This window comes from Hesperophylax consimilis, chromosome 12 (assembly GCF_061612785.1).
Source record: "Hesperophylax consimilis isolate HC1 chromosome 12, BYU_Hcon_1.0, whole genome shotgun sequence".
Taxonomy (NCBI): Eukaryota; Metazoa; Arthropoda; class Insecta; order Trichoptera; family Limnephilidae; genus Hesperophylax; species Hesperophylax consimilis.
In genome coordinates this window covers 29,373,794-29,395,080 of record NC_142847.1, presented here as the reverse complement: position 1 = coordinate 29,395,080, position 21,287 = coordinate 29,373,794, and the positions used below count along the sequence as shown (strand labels likewise).

Genomic DNA, 21,287 nt, shown 5'->3' with positions numbered 1-21,287 from the left:
GACACGATCAAAGGTGAACAAATTAATTAACATGGACGTTGGTCAAAATAACAAAAAAACTCTATTCGATAATATAATTCATTGCATCCCGTCGGCATCACAATATCTTAAAATTAACAAAATGCGATGTTTATGAATAAATTATGACGAACTACGAAACTACCTGGCTATTCAAGTTTAGTTAAAAATCAACTAAATATATTGTTTTTTTTTTAATTATTTCAAGATACGTTTCAATTATAAATATGAAGATTAATTTAACACGTATGCTATGTTAGCTGATGTTTTTAACATGCCTCTATTGAAAAATAAATCTGTAGTGAAAAACACTTAAGCATTGCATTTTTTAACGAAATCACCTTTATTATTTCTTTTAATAATTTTGTACCAATGTGTGTTCTGATTTTGGTTATCTTGTTAACTTATATAATCTTATAATTTTTCCATGCTTTCCATATTGTACTATGACTAGAAGATATCTTTCTATTTGGAACGAGGTATATTTTATTTTATTAGTTCATGAGTTCAAATCCCGGTGTGCGCAAGTAAATTTTATTAGAATAATTTTTGTTGTTTCACAATGACTATATAGTATTTTTGCGGAACGTTAAGGAATGGAATGTACTCGCAGTATCGCCCTTGTGAAAGACCTTTATTAAAAACGAAACGTTGCTTAAAATGGCTTTAGCTGTGTTTGGTGAACATATCTCAAAAGCCAGGTATTTAGTGATCGTTCTCTTTTTCAACCCTAACTACATTCGGCTTCACAACATACTCTAATTGAGGATGCCATAGTCTCACTGGCACTATACTGTTGGAAGCAGTTGGGACTGTTGTGTGGTACCTATAAACGTAAAGAAGTAATTCGACAATTTGTATAGCGCCGTTTTGTGACAAATCATCTCAAAAGTGCTGAATCACTTCAAGGGCAATGTCAAATATGCAATTAAACAATATTATGTCATCTCTAAATAGTATAAAATAAAGTCGCTATCCGCATTTGTCTTTTTGTGCGCTTAGTTCTTCTAAACTATGGAACGGATTTTAATAAGGTTTTTACTATCATTTAGAGAATTTCTTTCGGAAGGTTTAAATATATGTAATACTTCAATATTATATTTATAGAAAGTAGAGATAAGTCGATCTTTTATAATCAAGACGTAAAAATTTATTTTCGGGCAGTACATTGTTAACCTTTCCCTTACTGTGCTAAAAAAATCCACGCGTTCCGGGGCTGTGTAGTCAATACACATCTCAAAATAAGCGATTTAATATCGGAAAAATATGAATATTCATAGCTAATCGCTTATGTTTATTATATTTTATATCAAAAATGATAATAATTGTAATTTTATTGCTGAAAACATGAAGAAACCATCGGCAGATGCTAAAAAAACGTGCTAGGGGTCCACATCTAACGACGGTCCGAGACCGACGGGCTGGCGGCTAGCACACACACAGCTATGCGGTCCTAGGTATCGATGGTCTAAATAAAAATACAACTGCGGAAGTATGGATTTCTCATGTTTCCGCATAGTGAACTAAAGCGGGACATCTATAGCGTGTCATTTCCTCGCACACTCTTCGCGTAGCATTGTCATACGGTTGATTATATTTGTGTATTTGTTTCCGATTTTTAACAAAAATCTCTAATTTTTTATTGAATTTGAAAACTATGTAAAATTTTTAATTCAGTACATAAATGTATAACGGAGGAATACCTCAAATCTGAAACCAGAATTGATTAAATTTATAGAGTTATTAAAGTTATTAGAAGCAATGTGTAGTAAATACACACCACAAATAAGGAAAGGTTAACGCTGGCTAAACCTTATGAGATACATCAAAATAATGTACTACGGAATTGTATATCTTAAAAAGCCCTACAGGGAAATTCACGATGGTATATGTCTATATCCTAAGGATAACCCTCAGAAACGCCAGGTACAGGTCACCTAGTTTTAAAAATAATATAACAAAAACATCCATGTCCTATTGTTATGCAGTCATTGCGTGAGAAGAAATTGATTTGGAGCGTGCTTATATCAATGCATTAAACATTATCGGAATCGTAAGACTTCACCCATTATTTATACGTGACCTTTCTTCTTCACAGGGAAGACTGATGGTAAACAAACTTCCTGATGATTTTAATGCATTAAACCTTTAGTTCAAACGAAAATGCTTTCACTGATTACTGATTATCTCCACGTAACACTTGATGATCATTATTATTTCACACATACGCTTGAAGTGTGATTGGTTTAACTGTCACAACCATTGGAATAGCATGTGCTAGGCGAACTCTTGGCCTATTAACAGCGGAACCATGTTGGTGTGATGCAATATTGTGAATGGGGTTACGTTTGATTGTTTTAAAATGAATACATACTTTTACAGCATTTTGATGTGATATGAAACATGTTGTGATCTTATTTATTAGCGAAAGAAGTTTTATATAGAATACGGAGCAAATCAAGAACAACGTTTTTTAACCCCTAGGCCTCTGGCATATTGACTAATTTGTGGTTATTTACGCTGTGCAATAAAATCTAAAAAATTGAATATTTCTGAACGCATCCGAAAACTAAACGTTGCTTTAGAAAGGTGATAAATAAGCGAAATAAACATATAACCTTTGAAATATTAACATTTTTAATGCAAACATATAAAGTTTTAGAAATGGTTTTGGTTTTTTTTAGTCTAAATACTGATAACAAAAAAAAAACAAATTTTGTTAGAAAAATGTATTATGAACATTACTGCCACCTCACTTTTTGACGTTTCATATAAATATAAATTATATAAAAAGTTTCAAAATTTTTTCTCAAATTGCGGTAGGAACCTTTGATGAAACCAAAAGAAGGTGCACATTTTAATTCTTCAATAGTTAACTTCTAGATTTGAATATAAAGCGTGGTGTTTTTTCTTTCTAACACCGTTAAGATCATATTTCTCACCATGAAAGTAAGAGAGATACAGCGATTTCTTTGAGACCATATGAGTTTTTCCGAAAAGCGAACAAATTAGCCTGAGCGGTTAATTGTGAATTTTACAAAAGAGTCCCGATGTTATCAAAATTTATTTAAAAAATGAGTACTCTTTATCGACTTGCAAGTAGATAGTACAATATAATTTTCCGTTTCTTTATAAATGCAATTATTTTAAATTCACATACATGCAGACCTAAAACAACAGATATGTAAATTTATTCCTATTTTAAATCTATTCTAATAATAAATTGGCCTACAGTAAGTTCAAATGTTGCCAGGTTGCAAGTCTTGTATGATTTACAACAATGCTTTAACTTGCCGACTCGTAACGTAGCCAACAAACGAATAAAAAAACCATAGTATGTAGTTTTGGCACGCCTCACCGTGTGTGTGTTGACCGTGTTGTGACGAAACGTATAACGTGTATGCACGTTACTCTTCCGCGACAAAAATACACTATTCCAACTTTACGTGTATTATTTGTGGACTCTTACGAATGTGCCTTACGAATGCGCTTTGCGAGACGGGAGGTGCAACATCTATTTTTGTTTGCCAAGTTTTTACTTTGAATGTTATGAAAATTATGCTTGGAGACCTAAAAGTATTTATATTTTAAACTTTTTATTAAATTCTATTTAAAAAAAAAAAATTAATGTAGTTTATTCCAAGTCCTCCCCACTAGATATTCCCGTTTCGAGGCGGACTGTAGGTTTTTGTATGGGTGTTACATCATGTTTTCCTCAACTACCATGTATGTTGATTTCCACAACATAATAAATAAATTAAAAATTTTCATGTTTGTTGACTGTGTAAGGATGGGTTATTTAAAAAAAGTGAACAATTCATCATATTTCGAATTTGATTTTCAAGATCTGTGAAGGTTCTATTCAAGTTATGTTATATTATTGTTGACCAGTTATTTAAAAAACCTGAAATAATAAGAAAACTTGAATAGAACCTTCATAGAACTTGAAAATCAACTTAGAAATTTGATGAATTGTCCAAATTCTGTGTAACAACACATCTTAAATTTTGGTGTTACTTCATAATTTTAATGATTTCTTCATCTTCATGTTTAGTAATGCCTTATTTTAATTTCGTTTTTAAACATTTTTTATCTTCATGGTGTTTCTAATTTCATTTGGAAGGGTATTACATAGTTTTGTTGCATGTAAATTATAATTTTTCTGGCCAAAAGATGCATTTTGTTTAGGGATTTTTAGTAGATTTGGGGTTTTCGTCATTGTAGTGTGGTGTAGGTGTGTCAATAGTGTACTAATTTTTTCTTTAATTTTGACTAGAGCATTTTTAGTAGAGTTTGAAAATACAGCTACAAATATTACAGATTTTAAAAATTTCTTTTTGTTGACGTTCTTCTGAATACTTTTAGTAATTATTTTATGTATTTACAGTATTTAAATACCAAAAAGAGGATTGCAACACATGTCCCAAAATTGCCTAAGGTGTTAGGAGAACGTCAATCGAACATGGGAGTTTGGATGGCACAATTAATGAGTTAATTAAAGTCCTTCACTGTCATGAGAAAATTACTCAACACGCATTGCATATGTTTTTTATTGGAAAATTGCTAGAAAAATCAACCACCTGAATGGCTAAAATAAAACATTACAAAGGCGTATTTGAACTGGTTATTATCCAATCGTTCTGTATTGGTATCCAACAGTAAAACAAAAAACGTAAAAGTATTCTTTTAAATACAGTCAGAATCTTAACGCCGTAATTGAAGCAGCCGTGCACAAAAATATGCGATGCGTGGCCCTAGTGTATTGGAAAGACCCATGGTTCAATTTGCCTTATCAAATCTCTAAAATAAAGTTGTAATCTTAACGAGATAAGTGATGAACTCGTGTAAAACAGTATTCTAGGTCTTTCTGTGGGATTTATTTTTATTATTTATAATGAACATATAACTAAAATCTAAAATGTTTCAAGAGGGATCCCTCGGGAAGTTACTAAAGCACGGTCTAAAAAAATTAAATCTGGTACTTAGCGCTAATTTTAAGTTTCAAACCGTTTTACATAAAATATTTTTATGGCAAGGTCCTGTTTTTATTAATATTATATATAAATAACTTACATCCGTAGGGATCCCTGTAGAAAAAATTGAGATTTTAATAACACGTTCATCAGAAATAATGAAAATGTAAGCGTCGAGAAAATCCCCGTTATCAGAGTCTAATGTCGCCTTAACGTAATGGCATATGGCATTCCAACGTTTTCTTTGATCTATTACTGCAGTTACCTCATTTTCCGGGAAGTTAAAACATAAAACCGTCACGCTATAAAATATAATATTTCTAATACCTGTCAAACGAGAGAATAGCTTTAAATACTACAGTTACTATCGATGTGTGATGTTTTTTGGCAAATTTCCAAAACCACTCAAAATAAATAACATTTTATTGATGCCAATAAACTCATTTAAATCCCTAAACCTGACCTGGTTTAATATTAAAAATTCACTTGATTAAGTCCTGTTTATTAAAACCTCACGAAAAACTTAAGGGCCGGTAATGCAGAACAGGGGAGAGTGGGGTTTATTGATTCAAGGGGAACATTAATACACCTTTAATTTACCGTTTTTGATAACTTCAACGGTGTTGCAATATTCGACAAAGGATTTTGAAAGTGGAATTGATTTGAAACTTTCCAACCTCCTTATAAACGCTTCATAAATCAGTTATCATGACAAATGTGTTTGTCGAGGGTAAAATTTCAGTTTTTCATATTGAAAATCCCGTTTCTTCAGAGTAAAAACATCATCTGGAGGAACACAAAGATCATTCATTTTCATATTGATTTGATGTTAATCTTATTGATTATGTTGTCATGTAAGTAGAATGTTATGGCCCATACAATACAATCCTACGTTTCCAGTTCTTTGAGATAATTGTTTACAATTAAATTAGAGCACTAATAAAATCACTATAATAATAAATTACTAAGTGTGTAAATCTTCCCTACCCCCAAATCAATATACCCATTTCGAGAGCACTTTGATGCAAAAGCCAAATTCCATTATGATGCATTTATAAAATTGGCTTTGCCCATTGAAAATCTAAAATTGAGTACTTATAACCATACACTATTCTTTAAAGAATGGGAAGTAAAAAATTAAGTTTATTAATTATATTCTGGGACATGTGATGTTGCAAAAAAAGCGTCAATGTACCTCGCTATACCCGACTCTAATATATTGTATACAGATTGGGAAGTCAGGATTATTATACCTGATGATTGGTCAAGCATAATGCGCAGAATTAACACACGAGGACATCCAGACTTCCGGACATTTGAGCGGCTGATTTCCCAAGATTTAGGGAAATTTCAAGGAAAACTTTTTAAGGAAAAGGAAAAAAGCATAAAATCTAAGAAAATTTTCAAATATATGTTTTGTAGTCAAAATTATCAAGCTAATCTAGAAAAATTTTGATATACATTCTGGGAAATTCTGGATACTTTAAAATTCCCCCCGTACAAAATCGTTCCCAAATCTAGTGAAATTTTATCTGAAACCTACCCCTTCGCCAACTGACCCCGGTCTCCCCTACCATCGGAAACGGAACACGACACGGAAAAATTAAAAGGTAATAGTCTCTACTGGGAATCGAACCCAGGGTTTCTGACTTACCGGTACAACGCCTCAACCATCTCGGCCATTGGCACCTAATTATCTTACGTCAGTTATTTCATCTCTTATTCCAAATTCAGAATTAACTATACAGTATTATTTTAAAACAATATATTATTGAAAACATTTTTTTTTCATATATGGGGTGCTAACTTTTTGAATGATATCGTACTCTTATTTAAAATTGAGAATTGACAAATATAATTATTATATATTTTTTTACTTTTTGCTAACATAGATAGTGTCTCTGATAAACGTATCCGGTTCTAAATGATATGGAACACCTGTTAACTTTTTATTGAGGTCTAAGTGAATATTCAATTTTATTGGAATAATTTTTGAAGGTTATACTCATCAATGTAATAGAAAATCATTATTAAATATTTATTAGATATTATAAACAGATGAATTATATTGAAGCCCTACTGAAGCTCTTGTATGCTGCTAATGAGAATTCGCATCTTTACTTATAATTTTGTAATATCTTATATACCTACCTTTGACTATGAAACTATTGATGGGATTATATTTATACTGTTCTATTAATTTAACACATAGATTAAGTGTTAATCTATCTTCATCATTATCTAATCTATATAAATAAAAAATGTTAATGTTTGTTTAAAAAAAATGATATCTCCGAAAGTTCTTCACCAATTGCTTTGAAATTTTGACACAACGTTGCATTGGAATACGCATGTTTTTTTATACATATATATTATATAGTTGTCACCTGTGGTAGGTAAAAACATATATTTTTAAAACAGCGCCATCTGTGGGACGTAAAGGAAAAACGCGCTGTTTTCTCTATCTGCACATACAAACTTAACCACTGCTGTGCGTGGCGGGGTACAGCTAGTTATACAGGGTGTATCTGTAGACCGGTCGGTGGCCGAGTTGACATCGCGTTTGGGTCCCACCCAGGCGTAGTGTGCTCAATTCCTCGGCTGGCTAAGTCCTCCATCACAACACAAGCAACATTTTCCGCTTACTGTGGTGGTAGTAGGAGATTTTCAAATATTGTCAGGTTATTCGTAACCCGGGAATGTTTGTCTTTCTTTAAATAATTTAAAGTTATTTAAAGTTAAAGTATCGGAACGTACCCGACAAACTTTGACCAGCTATTCCTTAGCACATTTGGAGTAAAAAATGTTATTGGCGCTTCGCTGTCCGGTAACATTTTTTTAAAATAAAAAATTTATTATACATATTTTCACCACATGTCACCAATGTTTTATCCTTTGTCAAAGTTTGAAAACCTGTCTGGCAATATTTTTTTCGAGTTTCGTTGAATAATGTACGTACGTACCTACGTTGGCGCGCTTTTACAATCACAACGAAATGGCACGGCACCATTCGTCTCATTTTTAACTAATATTATTTAGTGTGTAAGAAAGAGCGAGGACACTTTTTGACACACTTGCTAATAACAGCTGTTGAACACGAGAAAAAATGCAAATGACAGTGACGGAGTGTGGATTTTTTATTTATTTTTGGTTTTTAATGGAAAAAAAATGTTACCGGACAGCAAAGCGCCCATAACATTTTTTACTCCAAATGTGCTGAGGAATAGCTGGTTAAAGTTTGTCGGGTACTTGCCGATACACCCTGTATACATAAATCATTTGAAAATGTACCGTGTACTTACATATAATGTTGTCAAAATGTGCCTGCTGACAAACTACATGAGTGATTTAGCTAGTTAAAAAAAAAAAATTGTAGTATCTTCTTTTTCAGTGATTAATAGTACACTAACCTACAAAAGTTATTCCAATAAAAGTGATATGTTTTGTGATTAGTGGTGAGGGATTCTTCTCACCAGGGTGATACTGAGATTATAATCCAATGACCTGGTTCAAAACCTGGGCCTTATATTACTAATTTACAACTAGTATTACCAATTATATATATTTATATATTTTTTTTCTTTATTCATAAAAATATATTTGGATACAGGTTTTTTACATGCTTTTCGACTACCACACTAGACACATGTCCGTATTATGGTAGTCGAATGAATATGTGCATATATTAATAACAAAGTGTTCATATGATTCCAGGGCCGAAATTGAGAGGCAATATTGCTGTGGGGTACTGCGCGTTGGCGCCCGAGCCAGGCGGGCCTCGAAGGGAACCAGTTGGGCAGCCCTGGCCTCCAGAAGGGCCGCTATCGACATGGAGGTCCGAGCGCAGATGCATAGGTGATATTCATTTTTATTTAATTAAAATACATTATTGCTAAATTATAGGCGACTACTTGACGTGCACCTTGCGTTGCTCGGAGACTTTTCTGTGATTTATATAAATATAATATGCATGTATTATAAATATAAACATTTCGGAAGAAATATTCTAAATGATAGTGAAAATCCTATTAAAATGAGTTTCTTAGTTTAGAAGAATTAAGCGCATAAACACAGAGACGCGGATAGTGAATATGTTTTATGCTATTGAAATAAAGAAAATGTCTGGAATTATGATTCACTGGATTGAAACATTTACCAGAGAAAAATCTTTAGAAGTTTATGCGCCCAACATTAGAAATGTTGGAATAAACATTATTTTGGGTCGTTTCACAGAATTTGAATAATTCATCAATGTTGATTTTCACGATCTGTGAAGGTTCTAATCAAGTTCTGTTCTTATATCATTATTGGCCAGCTGTTTAAAAAAACTGTTTATAAAACAGAACTTGAATAGAACCTTCACAGAACTTAAAAATAAACTTTGAAATTTGTTAATTTGTTCAAATTCTGTGAAACAACTCGTCCAATGCTGTTTTGTGCTATAATTCTACAGTTAAATGGATATTTAAAAAAACTATATTTCATGTTGGAAATTCCGTTTTGAGCTTTAATATTTTCATTGAATTAGAAGATAAAACTAATAAATCTAAACGAAAGATGAAACAGAACAAGACACCGAAAATAAAAAAAAAAGATAACGGTCACAACTAGGAATCGAACGCAGCATCTCTTGTCTTACCGGGACAGGCGTCCTAATCACACGACAATTGGGACCTTTATTTCAAATTCAGAATTAAGAATATCATATTTCAACAAATTTTAACCATATTTTTGGCATCTTAATTTTTAAATGATCACAAAATTCTAATGAAAGTTGTTGTAACTTAGATAGATCAACATATTCTATTTTTATACCTAATGACTTTTTAAAGTCTAAATGAATATTCAGGAACAACCTTTTCTTTAACTTATTTCAAAGGTTATAATTAAATATATTGATTGTGAAAAGTTTTTTCTAAAATATTTTCGTCGACCTGAGAATTCAAGACAGAAAAATAATTAAAATTTTTTGACGCTAGAACAATTAGATATTTGTTTTATTTATTTGTATTCACATAGGAACGTAAAATAAGAAATGTGGTTTGTTGCTTGTATTAATTAAAATTTAATGCAATAAAGTTAAGGTGGTCGTATTAAGGTTTTCTATACAGGAAACATGCAATTTCCACTATTTTTATACCTGCCAAAACAATGATGATAATTATTGATAAATTGCCCACCGTCAAATTACTTCACAGGCGTCAGAGATAATTATGATTGATGGTGCATTGTGCAAAATTTTATTTTTAGATGGAAAATATAATGTTTTGTTCTTTAAAAATATATGTAACATTAAATAAAAACGTGTGAATATCTTACATAACAAAGATCATTTGAAGAAATATGTCTTGTACGGGTAATGATAATTATAAAGCAATTTGATATGATAAATTCAATAAAAAATATATGATAATGTGCCGTAAAACTTAATAGAATTAACATGGATATCATTTTAGGCAATTTTTAGCGAATCAACTAGTAACACTTATCATATTTGTAGACAGGTAGAAATTAAAACTTAATTAATCATATTATCTAGTTGTGTTAATTTTTTAAGTTCGTTGGTTTATATATTCTCTGAAAACAATTAATTTTATTTAAAGCACTCTTTTGAAATGTACAAAATAATTAAAGAAACACGTCACAACTTATGAAAGTAAAACCTCAAGTGTTATTTTCATGATAAACTAATGTTTAGAAGACATGGTTTTACATAGCACAAAGGATAACAAATTGAAATTGAAAAATTGGTAGAGCAGCTGTCCGGCAACCCGAAGGTTGCGGTTCAATTCTCGTCGGCAGCATTTATTTTATCTCGGGAGACTTTTTTCAATTTGTGCGAATATTTTAAATGGGCATTGTCGTAAAAGTTTATATTTTTTTACTGTTTTCAATACTAATGTCCTTGCAAGAGCCCTGAAGGGGTAACCATAAGTTACCTATACCGGGGCGGGTAAGTGGTGGGATCCTCGAATGTGTTTTCAATACTTTCCGTTCCGTTATTCTTACTTTTTATTTATAAGTTTTACCGGATTACTAGAAGTCGGTTTTTTTTAGAGCAAAAATTCTGGGACTTTTATTGCCATAATATATACTCCTCATTGCCCGGAATTCTAATTGAGGGTCATAATGTCAGGAAATGTTAAATATTACATATTTTCTACATATTTTCCAAAAATATCATATGCAAGCTGACATCACAAAATAAATCTAATGTTTCCAAAAATTAAATACAACATCAGACTTCATTTCATGTAGAAATGGGATGTGGCAAAGAAAACACATCATTTTGATCGAAATAGTTAATTAAAAATATAATTTAGAACGACAGTCGTATTTCGGTGTCTAAATAAGAAGATTAATAAATTTTAACGTTAAGAAATACAACCTTCCGACATCCTACAATACGTAACTATGATACAAAACAGTCAAAAATAACAAAAACGCGATGTACGTGGTGAAAATGTCCAATTTAAAAATACTGTGACATCAATTCGTTATATTTGTATCTTAATAATATAATATTAATATTGACATTTTATAAATTACAGGCAATTCTCTAATAGACTGGTTGAAGAGATCATCAGACCGCTTCAAAGACTTGTGTCTTCGAGAGATACTGTGCGGAAAGGGGTAAATATAATCAATTGCCAGTCTAGTCCAGTTTAAGGTTTATCTAATGACTTCATGAGAAAAATTTGATGTAATTATATAGATTTTAAAATAGTATATGGAGGGATGGTAGCATTGTATTATTTGATGCCAATATATTGGAATCGAACGATTTTACCAGCTAATATGTAATTTAAGCGGGTATGGGCTATCTAAGGTCACCCCCATGTTTGGTGACTTATTAGGGGTGCACACGGCACAGGATCGCAGGGTGAGGTTTGTCGTGGTGGCGGATGCGTCGGTCCACTAGATGCGTACCCATCGCCTTGAACCGCAGTGGAAGGAATGGATTCGAACGTCACTTCTGGAAACACTGATCACAAGATTCCTACATATATTATACTCATACCTTTTACTTAACTTCCTTTCCTTCTTTCACTTAAAATACCCTCCACACGGTTCTGCGAGAAATTGTTTTCCTCGGGGCTTCCTGTTTGGAGTTAATGTAGAAATAGTAACTTTAACAACATCGATGTTATTGATTTTATTTATTCTCCTATACAGGGTTTTCCAATAAGAGGTGATATTTTGAATAGCCCGCTATTTCGGTAGATGTAACTTTTAAAGCTGTCATTTTTTGACATAATAATACATTAGTAAAAAATGGAACGATACACGCTTCAACAACGCATTGAAATTATTAAAATTCACTTGAGTGAATCAAATGCAAATCATCTTGAGTGATGAGGCCCATTTCCACCTAATGATTATTATTGTTGAAAAGCCTCTCTATCTTCAACGTGTGACTGTTTGGTGTGGTTTATGGTCCGGCGGTGTCATTGGACCTTACTTTTTCGAAAATGAGGCTGGAGCAACAGTTACGGTGAATGGATTGCGCTATCGAGAGATGATTAATGATTTTTTATGGCCGGAATTGGATGGTATTGATCTGGACAACGTTTACTTTCAACAAAACGGCGCTACGTGCCACACAAGCAACGAAACCATTGATCTTCTACGATTGAATATCAAAATAACACCTCTTATTGGAAAACCCTGTATAATACTGTTTTATTTAAGCAAACAAAACTAGGGTCGGGTTGGATCAATTTATCAAATTTAAAAGTTAATTTTCAAATTCTTTTCAAGTTATCTTATTACACCGGTCAGTGGCTGAGTTTGCATCGCGTTTGGGTCCCAGCCAGGCGCAGTGTGTTAATTCCTCGGCTGGCGAAGTTCTCCATCACAACACAAACAACATTTTCCGCTTACTGTGGTGGTAGAAGGAGATTTTAAAATATTATAAGGTTATTCGTAACCCGGGAATGTTTGTCTCTCTTTAAAAAAAATGTATAAATATATAATTTACATACATCATTCTACGTCAGTTGCTTCACAGAACTGAAATAATAGAAGAACTTGAACATTTACTTAGGTTCTTGAAATATAGTAATCGTTTTATACTACCCACACTCAGGCAGTGTCTTAATGGGTTTTCATTTCCTGTGTATACAATTTTGTATTATATATTATGTTATTATTTACTATCTATTTATATGTATAATGTATGTAAAGAAATGAAAATAAATAAAGTAAAAAAAAATAATAATTTCAAGTTCTGTTAAAGTAATATTCAAGTTCTGTGTAGCAACTGACCCATAGTGAAATAATAACAGAACTTGAATAGGATTTTCACAGAACTTGAAAAAAAAGTTAAAATTCGATGAATTGTTGAAGCAACCCATCCTTTCAAGTTCAAGTTTTAAGAAAGTTCTAATCAAGTTCTGTTATTATTTGGGGTCCGTGAAGCAACTGGCTCTTATAGATATAATAACAGAACATGATCATTCTAGTTCTATAACTTAGCAGCATATGAAAATTCACTCAAAACTTTGATAAATTGTTCAAATTCTTAGCAACACCCCATTCTCACTGTATTTTTGTAACAGGCTCATTTTATTTTCAGGTGGAAAGTGATGTAGGCAGGGCAGTTCGAAGATTAAACGAACTGCGAGACTGTGAATCCAGATGCAAGAAGAGTTCCCACGCCGCGGCCCGCCTCAATGAACGTCTGCAGGACTTGGTGTAGGTCAAATAAATTAATACAGAACAACGCTAATTTAATTCCTTTATCAGATGCTCATTGAAATTAATTGATGTTTGGTCTTTCGTGCGTATTGTCATTGGCTGCTCCCGTACATGTTCTAAGCCACCCCATGAGTATTGCTAAATTTATTTAGAATCTCTTCAAATTATTGGTAATTCTTTTTTTTTTTAAACTTAAAAATGGGGTTACAGGCCTTATGAATAAACAGGTTTCCTGTTAAAATTTTAGCATATTTCGAATACATTATCACGGTTTCGGAATACGTATTCTTTTTTAAATTTTTTTTTAGTCTCAACTGCTCCTAAACATCTGGAGCTTTTGAGAATATGGCATCCACAATTTGGTAACGTTTCAATTCTGAATGTGGGTCCTACTATCAGGGCGATACTGTGAGTATTTTCTACTCTGAAACTTGCTGCAATTATACTATATATTATTTTAAATTACTGAATCATGAAATAATAGAAATCTATTATAATAAAACTTGTGGCGTTCGTCGAACCTGCAAAAACCGCTTGCTAGTCGTGGGGTTTACCCCTCAACTACTGAGGTACAAAAATAAAATATACGTAATGTTTATCAACAACCCTGTATTCATTCGTCAAAGTATATAATTTTAAGAGATTCTTGAAAAATTAGCAAAACTAATCTTTCTCTGTTCTCCAACCTGCATAAAAATAGTTAAATTATCAGTCAAATCAAGATATAAAATGTATGAAATCAATTGAGACTATAATACCGTGAATTCGATTTTCCCATCAAATTTTATTTTGAAGATACTCGCCGCAAGCTTACGTGAACATCGTGAAGGGGAGAAGCTTTGGCTTGTTTTTAAGTGAGTGCATGCGTTTGCGGCAAAGGGTTGAGGGAATGTATGAAATGATCTGTGACCAATAGTTTATTAGTTTTGCTTTTTTATAAATGCGCAAGTAATTGCTGAATATTTTTTATTAATAATGTGCTGCAGTCAAAAGGGCTGATCCTTTGAAGAGAAGGCTCGAATGCACTATTATAATGACAATAATTGATTTATACACTTTATGTTACCGTTTTCACTGCTTTTTTATTTATTTATTAGTTGGGAGCGTTGTGTGGCTTAGTATAAACGTAGCTATTGATGAAAATATAACAGTCCTGATAAATTTACTTGTCACATAGCAGGTATTGATTTTAAATTCATTCACTTTCTATTTATAAGAGCTTCGTACGAGGTTCAGTACAAAGACTGTGAAAAGGGAATTATTTACAACTTGCCAAACGGAATTGGAATAAATATAAAACAAGCCTTTTTCAATCTTGTCTGAAAATTCCGAGAAATCTTTCATTATTTTATTTAGATTTGAACAAATATGTTTCATCAATGCGTTCCACAAAAACATTTTTTTATGTTACAAATTTATGTAATGAACGCTTATACATTTTTTTTAAAGCGTAAAAATGATGGGGCAAGCGATGAAGATGTGTTAGTTCGAGTTACGAAGCATAGATGGCTATAGAGCTAACTCATAGAGTTTATAGATTTATTTATGAGATTTCTTAATGTATAGGTTTGCCGGTCCATGTTCAGAACAGAGGGATAGGAACAGAGTGGGTCAGCAGTTGGTATTTAGCAACAGATAGATTTTGGCCTGCAGGCCGTTCTACACATTCGTTCCCGATTATAAAAGTTTATGTTATTAATAAAGTTGTAGTATTTTGTTGTGAAGAAGGCGTTATTATTTAACAAGATTCATAGACAAGAGAAAATAAATTTCATGATTACAGTGTCGCCAAGGGAGGCACTCCGAGCCAGGAGGCTGACCTCAAGAGGAAGAAAACCAAGTCTGATGAGTCTGCCATCAAAGGGGATGTGGAGTATTACATGGCATGTGTACGGGCAGAAAGAGCGAGGTAAGTTCCCTCCACACAGCATCCCTAAAGATCACAATCCTGAAAGTAATTATTTTCTAAGAGAAAAATTTCGGATAAGATTGATGTGTTAAATCGTCGGTGAGGCTTAACTTATTTTTCAGCAGAGGAAAAGATCCTCAAAAGTCCCAACCGCTCCAGTGAGAATATGGCATCCCCAATTGGGGAATGTTGTGAGGCTGAAGGTAGGGGGGAGAGGAAGGAGACAGGAAAGAGGGCCATGGGGAAGTACATGACAAATCAGATCTGTTCATCAAAACATGGCTAAAGCCATATCAAGCGACGTATCGTTTCTGAATGGTGGTCTTTCACCAAGGCGATACTAAGAGTATCTTCCAAATTTATATTCCCTTATTTTTATGGTTTAAAATCCTTGGCGCTGAAATGGCTTACACGGGGAAGTAATCCCCAAGTCAAAGGTCTCAAATACAGGGACGGGATGAGCCAGCGGTTTTATTTGGATATTTAGTTGTAAAGGTTTTTCCGAAAAATATTTATAATAGTGCTTTGAAAATATACATCATAAATATATAACCGCACTGAGCATCACAGAGAGGCTTTGAAGAACAGATCAGATGGTATGGTATCACGCGAGTGCTTATAAATTAACGAAATAAATAATAATTTAAATTTTTTTCATTTTTGACATCTTGGTCCGGCAAAAAAGGAGCACTTTGGGAATCACTGGGATAGATCTTCGCTTCTGTTTGTTGAATGTATTCAAAAAGATTTGGAGATAAAACAGACAAAGAGTGTTGATTTAACGAAGGCTTGACTTAATACTATAGATATTACGAATACCCCGCCAGCCATAACGATTTTCTCTCAAGTCTGAGGCCGACCTTAGGTATTTCGGCGACTGCTTTCAGACGCACGACTGCTCTTTGGCTTTCCTCCAATTTGCGTAAATATAGCGCAATAAGCCTATCGTTGCATTGATTTTACATTTTACTGGAGAAGACTTCTAAATAAAGTATTTTTATTTATTTATTATCACTTCCATTTTTATACTTTCTTCCTGTTATTAATATGTTTGTCCACTTTGTAATACTTTCTTACACTTATTATTCATTTTTCCATTTTTTATACTTTCTTCCAGTTTTTAATACTACTTATTATTCTTAATAGCACATGTTTCCAATTTATTAAAATGTCTTCCATTTTTTATACTTTCTTCCACATTTTTATACTTTTTTCCACTTTTATACTTTCTTCCACTTTTTTATACTTTCTTCCATTTTTTATACTTTCTTTCACTTTTAATGCTTTCGTCCATTTTTTATACTTTCTTCAACTTTTCTACTTTTTATTCTTTTTTCCACTTTTTTAAAGTTTCTACCACTTTTTAATACTACTTTCATTTTCTTTTTCTTCTTATACTTAATAACACATTTTTCCACTTTATAAAAATGTTTGCACTTTTTTATACTTTCTCCAAAATTTTAATATTTTCTTTCACTTTTTAATACTTTCGTCAATTTTTTAAACTTTCTTCCACTTTTCTACTTTTTATTATTTTTCCACTTGTTTATACTTTCTACCACTTTTAAATTACTTTCATTTTCTTCTTATACTTAATAACACATTTTTCCACTTTATAAAAATGTCTTACACTTTTTATACTTTCTTCTATTTTGTATACTTACTTTCACTTATTAATACTTTAGTCCATTTTTCATACTTTCTTCCACTTTTCTACTTTTTATTCTTTTTTCCACTTTTTTATACTTTCTACCACTTTTAAATACCACTGTCATTTTCTTTTTCTTCTTATACTTAATAACACATTATTCCACTTTATAAAAATGTCTTTCACTTTTTTATACTTTCTCCAACATTTTTATACTTTCTTCCACTTATTAATACTTTCATCCATTTTTTATACTTTCTTCCACTATTCTACTTTTTATTCTTTTTTCCACTTTTTTTATATTTTCTACCACTTTTTAATACTACTTTCATTTTCTTTTTCTTCTTATACTTAATAACACATTTATCCACTTTATAAAAATGTCTTGAAAAACTTTTTCCAATATTTTTATACTTTCTACCACTTTTTTATATTTTTTTCTACTTTTTAATTTATTTTTATTAAAGAATTTGTAAAAATGAGAACTTTTTATAAAATCCTAAATATTTTTAATGCAGACAAAACTGATTAACAGTATGACAAAATAGTGAACTCGCAACCTCCCGATTCTAAACGATAGCGAAGATCGCTAAGCAACCTTGCGTAGTGTTTATTATTTGAACACGTGACAAATCGTATCGCCATCGTATCCTAGAACATAAGTAGGATTGTAAGTCATATTTGAAGGGCGAAAGTCTGTCACAAGTAACAAGAATCAAGTAAAACTAATTTTGATTTGAAATTGCATTTGTAATGCAGAAAATCTATTTGCCATTTAAACTTCTTAAGCGGTGTACATTGACGTCCCGAATTTAAAGCTAAATGTAATGTTTTTTCTGCTCGGAACATCATCGTCATCATGCTCCATGTTTTCCAACCGTAAAAAGGGTAAAAAATGAAGCGGCCCTAGCGGATGCAAATTTTAAAGGCACTTATCATCTCTTGCCGTGGTTAGTGACTATTAAAATTCCTCTTTGATAACGGTAGAATAAAAATTTGATCTGTTTGTTTGTTTGTTGCAATTTTAGGGTTGAATGGGAGACCTCAGTGGCAAAAGGTCTTGAGGCTTTGGTAGAACTTGAGGAAGAACGTCTTGGAAGTATGAAGAAGGCTCTACGACGCTATGTCACATTGGCAGGCACTCTTGGACCGGTAAGAAAATATTACTAGTTATGTTCTGAATAAACCTACAAATGTTTATTGTGGGCCGATCACTGTACACAAAGTAAGGCCAAAGTTATTGCACTTTGGTTGAAATGAATGAACTATCAATTTAAAAAAAATCTATCTTATGCAGATATCCAATTTTCTAGGAAATCTAAGACCTAGAAGTCGAATATCATATGCATAAATCACCCTTATATCAATACCTTCCTACTTATATTGTTTTCTATGACTAAATTTATACTTTTTCAGGATACTAATAATAATAATAATATAATCTTTGCCCCAATTTAACTATCAACAAATTTTAAGATTCCCTCTCGTCATGAAAAATACTGCTGGTAACATAACCAATGCGCACTCACAATGTTCCACTACTTAACACAATTCCGATTTATGTACACATACACTTTCAGACTTATGTACACATACACTATCAGACTTATGTCCACATTCATTATCAGACTTATTTACACATACACTTTCAGACTTATGTACACATACACTATCAGACTTATTTCCACATTCATTTTCAGACTTATTTACACATACACTTTCAGACTTATGTACACATATACTTTCACATACATATACGCATACATGTAACCTTACAACTTTAAAACACCGTTTATCTTTATCTCAAATCATACCCCAGCATTTACTAACCCCGTCTAGGTCGTACTTCGCATACATAAACTAGTGATTAGTGACAGTAAAAAATGTAAGCGAAATTTTGGTCTCCAGTTACATTTTAAATTTTTTTTTTTCAACTTAAAACATAACGAAAATCAGTAGGTATTGGAAGGGTGAGGGGTTACTCGGTTGAGTAACTAGATTGCTTGATTTTGAAGAAAAACATTTAAAAAAAAAACGTCGAATAAAAGTCACCAGAGACCAACACATCTTAATACATTTCTTTCTCCAAATAATGTCTGCCAATAAATTCACATCTTTATTTTTCGGAATAACTTTATTGAGTAAAACCTCAAATTGTAATATTTAAATATTGAAGACAATTTTAGTGATTTCGAAACGAAAATCTGAAACAGAAAAATCAGAAAAGGAAACGGTCACATCTGTGACTCGAACCCAGGACCATCTTGCAATCATACATAAAGATAGTTGCCAATAAAAATGTGCGGTGAAAAAATGAAGACAATGTTAGTGGTTCTTATTCGAAGTATGATACAGTTAAAAAGTGACCGAGGGGAATAGGGTCCCATTAGCTCAGTTGGTAGAGCACTGTCCCGGAAAGACAAGGGTCCTGGGTTCGAGTCCCAGATGTGACCGTTTCCTTTTCTGATTTTTCTGTTTCAGATTTTCGTTTAGAAATCACTAATATTGTCTTCAATATTTAAATTCACATCTATTCTGCCATTTATTTCATATTTTTGGAACTTATGAAATTCGAAAATAATCATAAGCTTTATACACACGAGAACTTTGCGTATTAGTTCTTTTAAAATTGCCGTATTTAACAATTATTTGGATTAATATTGAATATTTTATTTTTAAATATATTGTTTATGGCCTACTTGATAATCAAAGATAAATGTAAATATTACACGACTTCATTTTTAATCGTAAACAGCTATTCTAAAAGTTTTGAAACAAATATATTTTATAGAATTTGTGTCTTGGGTTTGCAACTGTCTTGAATTCACTAAATTAGGATATTAAAAAGATAAGTTGTGAAGCGCCCTTTGTGGCAGCTGGACGCGTCATGCCGTCTCCAACCGCCTTGTGTTTTTTTTAGTATTTTCAAGGGAAACGAGGCAACATCCCTTTGAAGTTATTTTAAAAATTAGTGAATCAACATTTTAAATTAACTTACCAATTAGTAATCAGAACTTAATTATAATGTGACTAGAGAGCAGTGTTTCAAAAATGAATACTCGAAAATTGTGCTAAAAATATTCTAAATTCGCTTAAGTTGAACTTGGGACGAGAATCGGTAACTGTAGGTACGCCAGATGTTTTCAATGTTATTCTTGGAAACTCTGAAAGCCTTAACAAGTGCCCAAGGTGATTTATTATCTCGTCCGCCGCCTTTTATTTCGGAACAATGCACCACTAACATAATCACCAGAAACAAGTGTACAAGGAGATGGAATGTCACAGCGGTGCTGCCAAGGTTTGTTATCTATGTGAGGATACTGTGACAGCGCTTAATTAGCAGCAGACACATACCTGGACGGATGACGAACCTCGTGCTGGCACTGTTGGTGGCGCGGTGCACTCTTTCGCTGCAGTAGCTGGTCCAGTTTCCTCACCACCTGGGATTCTTGCTGCAGAGTCTCCATCCTCTACCTTCGTCGAATGTCACAGCGGTGCTGCCAAGGTCTGGAATCCATGAGAGGACATTGTGTCAGCGCTCTATTAGCAGCAGACACATACCTGGAAGGATGACGAACCTCGTGCTGGCAATGTTGGTGGACGCGGTGGACTCTCTCGCTGCAGCATCTGGTCCAGTTTCCTCACCACCTAGGATTCTTGCAGCAGATTCTCCATCTCCGTGTCACCAGTTTCTGTACTTCATTTTATTTAACTTAATTTCAATTTCAATTTGTAATATTGATATATTTTTTTTGTAATATCTGCATTAACTGTACGGCGCCCCTGAGGTGATATTTCGGAAAAGCGGCGCTATAAAAATCATCCAATAAATAAATAAATACTTTCATAAAAAACTGGTATTGCTTTAGAAACATACATTTACTTTATACAATTTTTAGTAAGAATAGTCTGGATTCTTGCTTTATTTACTTCGATTACAGTCTATTAACCTTTTATACAGACAGCCATGACATTTGACAGTAAAAAGACACGTGATAGAGAATTCTTACGTTGATTAGATACATATTGAATAAAAAAT

General features: G+C 32.6%; 1 protein-coding gene across 1 annotated transcript in view; it reads left to right on the top strand.

Annotated features, from left to right (window-relative positions):
- Positions 1 to 21,287, top strand: part of Nost (Nostrin) — a 110,415-nt gene that overhangs the window by 73,120 nt on the left and 16,008 nt on the right. The window contains exons 4-8 of the mRNA XM_089637832.1: positions 8,706 to 8,846; positions 11,543 to 11,624; positions 13,570 to 13,688; positions 15,475 to 15,600; positions 18,277 to 18,400. Of these exons, the coding sequence (XP_089493958.1) occupies positions 8,706 to 8,846; positions 11,543 to 11,624; positions 13,570 to 13,688; positions 15,475 to 15,600; positions 18,277 to 18,400 (592 nt within the window). The remainder of the gene's footprint in view (positions 1 to 8,705; positions 8,847 to 11,542; positions 11,625 to 13,569; positions 13,689 to 15,474; positions 15,601 to 18,276; positions 18,401 to 21,287) is intronic.